The 7220-nt window shown below is 60.1% G+C and overlaps 1 protein-coding gene across 1 annotated transcript; it reads left to right on the top strand.

Annotated features, from left to right (window-relative positions):
• Positions 1-2573: 2573 nt before the first annotated feature.
• Positions 2574-4490, top strand: LOC141938793 (uncharacterized). The gene is given in 9 exon segments (XM_074857796.1): positions 2574-2682; positions 2685-2846; positions 2849-2923; positions 2926-3012; positions 3015-3128; positions 3131-3222; positions 3224-3283; positions 3285-3979; positions 4277-4490. Coding segments are annotated over 9 exon segments (1608 nt in total).
• The last annotated feature ends 2730 nt before the right edge of the window (positions 4491-7220 follow it).

Raw genomic sequence — 7220 nt, 5'->3', positions numbered from 1 at the left:
GCTTCTGGGAGCTCCTGGTGGACACTGGGAGCTCCTGGGAAGCCCTGAGAGTTCCCGGGAGGGCTCCCGGTGGTCCCTGGAGCCTTACTGGTGCTTACTGGTCCGTACTGGGGCAGAAGGAGGAGCGTTACAAGCGGCACCGGCAGAAGCCGCGACACCGGGAGCGGAGCCGCCACCCCGAGCGCCCCGACGCCCGCGACCCCGCGGGGCTGGGCCAGTGCCTGGGCCCCGGCTGCACCCGCCCCGCCCGGCCGCCCTCCAAGTACTGCAGCGAGGCCTGCGGCGTCAAACTGGCCGCCAAGTGAGTACGGACCAGTACAAACCAGTATAAACCAGTATGGACCAGTATAGACCAGTATAGACTCATATAGGGCAATATGGAGTGCGCTAGACCAGTTTGGGCGCTGGGTTATCCCAGTACTGCAGCGAGGTGTGTGGGGTCAAACTGGCTGCTAAGAGAGTATGGACCAGTATAAACCAGTATAAACAGTATAGACCAGTATAGACCAGTATAGACTGATATAAGGCAATATGGAGTGCGCTAGACCAGTTTGGGCGCTGGGTTATCCCAGTACTGCAGCGAGGCCTGCGGCGTCAAACTGGCCGCCAAGTGAGTACGGACCAGTACAAACCAGTATAAACCAGTATGGACCAGTATAAACCAGTATAGACTCATATAGGGCAATATGGAGTGCACTAGACCAGTGTGGGCGCTGGGTTATCCCAGTACTGCAGCGAGGTGTGTGGGGTCAAACTGGCTGCTAAGAGAGTATGGACCAGTACAAACCAGTATAAACCAGTATAGACCAGTAGAAACCAGTATAGACTGATATAGGGCAATATGGAGTGCTCTAGACCAGTTTGGGTGCTGGGTTATCCCAGTACTGCAGCGAGGTGTGTGGGTCGAAATGGCTGCCAAGTGAGTACGGACCAGTACAAACCAGTCCAGCCCAGTATAAACCAGTCCAGCCCAGTATAAACCAGTGCAGCCCAGTCCAAACCAGTGCAGGCCAGTATAAACCAGTCCAGCCCAGTATAAACCAGCGCAGCCCAGTCCATACCTGTGCAGCCCAGTCCAAACCAGCGCAGCCCAGTATAAACCAGTGCAGCCCAGTATAAACCAGTGCAGCCCAGTCCAAACCAGTGCAGCCCAGTCCATACCAGTCCAGCCCAGTATAAACCAGCGCAGCCCAGTATAAACCAGTGCAGCCCAGTCCAAACCAGTGCAGCCCAGTCCATACCAGTGCAGCCCAGTATAAACCAGTCCAGCCCAGTCCATACCAGTCCAGCCCAGTATAAACCAGTCCAGCCCAGTCCAAACCAGTCCAGCCCAGTATAAAACAGCGCAGCCCAGTATAAACCAGTCCAGCCCAGTCCAAACCAGCGCAGCCCAGTCCAAACCAGTCCAGCCCCAGTATAAACCAGCGCAGCCCAGTCCAAACCAGTGCAGCCCAGTATAAACCAGTGCAGCCCAGTCCAAACCAGCCCAGTATAAACCAGTCCAGCCCAGTCCATACCAGTGCAGCCCAGTATAAACCAGTGCAGCCCAGTCCAAACCAGCGCAGCCCAGTCCCAAACCAGTGCAGCCCAGTATAAACCAGTGCAGCCCAGTCCATACCAGTCCAGCCCAGTATAAACCAGGTGCAGCCAGTATAAACCAGTGCAGCCCAGTCAAACCAGCGCAGCCCAGTCCAAACCAGTGCAGCCCAGTATAAACCAGTGCAGCCCAGTCCATACCAGTCCAGCCCAGTCCAAACCAGTGCAGCCCAGTATAAACCAGTCCAGCCCAGTCCAAACCAGTCCAGCCCAGTATAAACCAGCGCAGCCCAGTATAAACCAGTCCAGCCCAGTCCAAACCAGCGCAGCCCAGTCCAAAACCAGTCCAGCCCAGTATAAACCAGCGCAGCCCAGTCCAAACCAGTGCAGCCCAGTATAAACCAGTGCAGCCCAGTCCAAACCAGCCCAGTATAAACCAGTCCAGCCCAGTCCATACCAGTGCAGCCCAGTATAAACCAGTGCAGCCCAGTCCAAACCAGCGCAGCCCAGTCCAAACCAGTCCAGCCCAGTATAAACCAGCCCAGCCCAGCCCAGCCCCGCCCCTCCCAGCCCCTCCCAGCGCACTCACGGCCGTGGCCCCGCCCGCAGCCGGATCTACGAGATCCTTCCGCAGCGCATCCAGCAGTGGCAGCAGAGCCCGTGCGTGGCGGAGGAACACGGCAAACGGCTGCTGGAGCGCATCCGCCGCGAGCAGCACCAGGCGCGCCTGCGCCTGCAGGACATGGAGCGCCGCTTCCACGAGCTCGAGGGGCTCATCGCCCGCGCCAAGGGGCAACCCGCCGCGCGAGGACGAGGAGGTGGGGGTCCCCCCCGTCCCCCCGCACCATGGGTGCCCCCTGCGCGACACCCGTGGGTGCCCCCCCGCCCACTTTTGGGTGTCCCCCCCCCCCCCATGGCAGAGCACGGAAGGGGACAGCGAGGACACGGACCTGCAGATCTTCTGCGTGTCCTGCGGGCACCCCATCAACCCCAAGGTGGCGCTGCGGCACATGGAGCGCTGCTACGCCAAGGTACCTATGGGACCCTATGGAATGTCTGTGGGGACCTGTGGAGCGTCTGTGGGGACCTATGGAGTGTCTGGGGGGACCTATGGGGTGTCTGGGGGGACCTATGGAGTGTCTATGGGACCTATGGAGTGTCTGTGGGACCTATGGAGTGTCTATGGGACCTATGGAGTGTCTGGGGGACCTATGGAGCGCCTATGGGGACCTATGGAGCGTCTGGGGGGACCTATGGAGCGTCTGGGGGGACCTATGGAGTGTCTGGGGGGACCTATGGAGTGTCTATGGGACCTATGGAGTGTCTGTGGGGACCTATGGAGCGTCTGGGGGGACCTATGGAGTGTCTGGGGGGACCTATGGAGCGTCTGGGGGACCTATGGAGTGTCTATGGGGACCTATGGAGCGTCTGGGGGGACCTATGGAGTGTCTGTGGGACCCTATGGAGTGTCTGTGGGACCTATGGAGTGTCTATGGGGACCTATGGAGTGTCTATGGGGACCTATGGAGTGTCTATGGGACCCTATGGAGTGTCTGTGGGACCCTATGGAGTGTCTGGGGGACCCTATGGAGTGCCTGGGGGACCTATGGAGTGTCTGGGGGGACCTATGGAGTGTCTATGGGGACCTATGGAGCGTCTGGGGGGACCTATGGAGTGTCTATGGGACCTATGGAGTGTCTGGGGGACCTATGGAGTGTCTGGGGGGACCTATGGAATGTCTGGGGGACCTATGGAATGTCTGGGGGACCTATGGAGTGTCTGGGGGGACCTATGGAGAGTCTGCGGGGACCTATGGAGTGTCTGGGGGGACCTATGGAGTGTCTATGGGGACCTATGGAGAGTCTGTGGGACCCTATGGAGCGTCTGTGGGGACCTATGGAGTGCCTGTGGGGACCTATGGAGCGTCTGGGGGGACCTATGGGGTGTCTGGGGGGACCTATGGAGCGTCTGGGGGGACCTATGGAGCGTCTGGGGGGACCTATGGAGCGTCTGGGGGGACCTGTGGAGTGTCTGGGGGGACCTATGGAGTGCCTGTGGGACCCTATGGAGTGCCTGGGGGGACCTATGGAGTGTCTGGGGGGACTATGGAGCGCCTATGGGGACCTATGGAGTGCCTATGGGGGACCTATGGAGCGTCTGTGGGGACCTATGGAGCGTCTGGGGGGACCTATGAGAGCGTCTGGGGGGACCTATGGAGCGTCTGTGGGGACCTATGCAGTGTCTGGGGGGACTATGGAGCGCCTATGGGGACCTATGGAGCGCCTATGGGGACCTATGGAGCGCCTATGGGGACCTATGGAGCGCCTATGGGGACCTATGGAGTGCCTGTGGGACCTATGGAGTGCCTGTGGGACCCTATGGAGTGCCTGTGGGGACCTATGGAGCGCCTGTGGGGACCTATGAGTGCCTGTGGGGACCTATGGTGCGTCTGGGGGGACCTATGGAGTGCCTGTGGGGACCTATGGAGCACCTATGGGGACCTATGGAGCGCCTGTGGGGACCTATGGAGTGCCTGTGGGACCCTATGGAGTGCCTGTGGGGACCTATGGAGCGCCTGTGGGGACCTGTGGAGCGCCTGTGGGGACCTATGGAGCGCCTGTGGGGACCTATGGAGCGCCTGTGGGGACCTATGGAGTGCCTGTGGGGACCTATGGAGTGTCTGTGGGGACCTATGGAGCGCCTGTGGGGACCTATGGAGTGTCTGTGGGACCCTCTGGAGTGCCTGTGGGGACCTATGGAGTGGTCTGCGGGGACCTATGGAGCGTCTGGGGGGACCTATGGAGTGTCTGTGGGACCCTATGGAGTGTCTGTGGGACCCTATGGAGTGTCTGTGGGACCTGTGGAGTGTCTGTGGGGGACCTATGGAGCGTCTGGGGGGACCTATGGAGTGTCTGGGGGGACCTATGGAGTGTCTGTGGGACCCTATGGAGTGATCTGTGTGACCCTATGGAGCGTCTGTGGGACCCTATGGAGCGTCTGTGGGGACCTATGGAGCGTCTGCGGGGACCTATGGAGCGTCTGGGGGGACCTATGGAGTGTCTGTGGGGACCTATGGAGTGTCTGTGGGACCCTATGGAGCGTCTGGGGGGACCTATGGAGCGTCTGGGGGGGACCTATGGAGCGCCTATGGGGACCTATGGAGTGTCGGGGGGACCTATGGAGTGTCTGGGGGACCTATGGAGTGTCTGTGGGGACCTATGGAGCGTCTGGGGGGACCTATGGAGTGTCTGTGGGACCCTATGGAGTGTCTGTGGGGACCTATGGAGTGTCTATGGGGACCTATGGAGCGTCTGTGGGGACCTATGGAGCGTCTGTGGGGCACCTGGGGGAACACACACACACACACACAAGGGATCTATAGGGGATCTGTAGGGGATCTATAGGTGATCTGTAGGGATCTAGAAGAGATCTATAGGGGATCTGTAGGAGAGCTATAGAGCATCTAGAAGGGAGCTATAGGGGATTTGTAGGGGAGCTATAGGGGATCTAGAAGGGAGATATAGGGGGAGCTATAGGGGATCTGTAGGGGAGCTAGAAGGGATCTGTAGGGGATTTGTAGGGGAGCTATAGGGGATCTAGAAGGGATCTGGAAGGGATCTATAGGGCATCTAGAAGGGATCTGTAGGGGATCTATAGGGCAGCTATAGGGGATCTATAGAGAGCGAGGAGCTCTCGTGGGCTCTGGAAGGGTGCTATAGAGGATTGAGGGGCTCTTCTGGGATCTATAAGGGCTCTATAGGGGATCGAGGGGCTCTCATGGGATCTATAAGGTATCTATAGGGGATTGAGGGGCTCTCCTGTGGTATATAAGGGCTCTATAGGGGATTGAGGGGTTCTTCTGGGATCTCTAAGGGCTCTATAGGGGGATCGAGGGGTTCTTCTGGGATCTATAAGTGCCCTATAGGGGATCTAGGGCCTCTCCTGCGGTCTATAAGGGCTCTATAGGGGATTTACTGGCCTGTCCCGGGTTCTAGAATGGGGGCTATAGGGGCGATAGGGGGCCTTGTGGGGGTCTCTAGGGTCTCTCGGGGGCTATAGGGGCCCTGTGGGGGGCTATAGGGTTTGTCTGGCAGCTATAGGGGCCATGTGGGGGTCTATAGGTGCCTTGTGGGGGTCTGTAGCGTGTCTGTGGGGTCTATAGGCTCTCTCTGGGGTCTATAGGGGCTTGTGGGGGTCTATAAGATCTCTCGGGGGGGCTATAGGGGTCCCCCTGGGGGGGTCTATAGGGGTCCCCTGGGGGTCTATAGGTGCCTTGTGGGCATCTGTAGGGTCCCGCAGGGGGCTCTAGGGACCCTGTAGGGGCTATAGGGTCCCCTCGGGGGGCTATAGGGACCCCGGCAGCGCCCCCTATATGTCTTTACGTCCCTCCTGTGCGCCGGCAGTACGAGAGCCAGACGTCCTTCGGGTCCATGTACCCCACCCGCATCGAGGGGTGAGCGGGGGGGGCGATGGGTGCTGGGGGGGGGCGATGGGTGCTGGGGGGTGTGGGAGGGGGTTGATGGGTGCTGGGGGGGGTTTATGGGTGCTGGAGGTGTTTATGGGTGCTGGGGGGGTTTATGGGTGCTGGGGGGTTATGGGTGCTGGGGTGGGGTTATGGGTGCTGGAGGGGTTGATTTATGGGTGCTGGGGGGGTTTATGGGTGCTGGGGGGGTTGGTTTATGGGTGCTGGGTTGGTTTATGGGTGCTGGGGGGGTTATGGGTGCTGGAGGGGTTGGTTTAAGGGTGCTGGGGGGGTTTATGGGTGCTGGAGGTGTTTATGGGTGCCGGGGGGGGTTTATGGGTGGTGGTGGGGGGCTATGGGTGCTGTGGGTGGGGTTATGGGTGCTGGGGGGGGGTTATGGGTGCTGGGGGGGTTGGTTTATGGGTGCTGGGGGGGGTTATGGGTGCTGAAGGGGTTTATGGTTGCTGGGGGGGTTATGGGTGGCTGGGGTTGTTTATGGGTGCTGGGGGTGGGTTATGGGTGCTGGGGGGGGGTTATGGGTGCTGGAGGGGTTGGGTTTATGGTGCTGGGGGGGTTATGGGTGCTGGGGGGGGCTATGGGTGCTGTGGGTGGGGTTATGGGTGCTGGGTTGGTTTATGGGTGCTGGGGGTTGGTTTATGGGTGCTGGAGGGGTTATGGGTGCTGGGGGGGTTATGGGTGCTGGGGGGGTTATGGGTGCTGGAGGGGTTATGGGTGCTGGGGGGGTTATGGGTGCTGGGTTGGTTTATGGGTGCTGGGGGTTGGTTTATGGGTGCTGGAGGGGTTATGGGTGCTGGGGGGGTTATGGGTGCTGGGGGGGGGTTATGGGTGCTGGGGGGTTATGGGTGCTGGGTTGGTTTATGGGTGCTGGGGGTTGGTTTATGGGTGCTGGAGGGGTTATGGGTGCTGGGGGGGTTATGGGTGCTGGGGGGGTTATGGGTGCTGGGGGGGTTGGTTTATGGGTGCTGGGGGGGTTATGGGTGCTGGGGGGGTTATGGGTGCTGTGGGGGGGGTTATGGGTGCTGGGGGTTGGTTTATGGGTGCGTGGGGGGGGTTATGGGTGCTGGAGGGGTTGGTTTATGGGTGCTGGGGGGGGTTATGGGTGCTGGGGGGGGTTATGGGTGCTGGGGGTGGTTTATGGGTGCTGGGGGGGGTTATGGTGCTGGGGGGTGGCGGAGGGCTTTCATGGGTGCTTGGGGGTTTT

The sequence above is a fragment of the Strix uralensis genome, unplaced genomic scaffold (assembly GCF_047716275.1).
Source record: "Strix uralensis isolate ZFMK-TIS-50842 unplaced genomic scaffold, bStrUra1 scaffold_305, whole genome shotgun sequence".
NCBI lineage: Eukaryota > Metazoa > Chordata > Aves > Strigiformes > Strigidae > Strix > Strix uralensis.
Note: the sequence above shows the minus strand (reverse complement) of the source record. Positions and strands in the feature narration are given on the sequence as shown.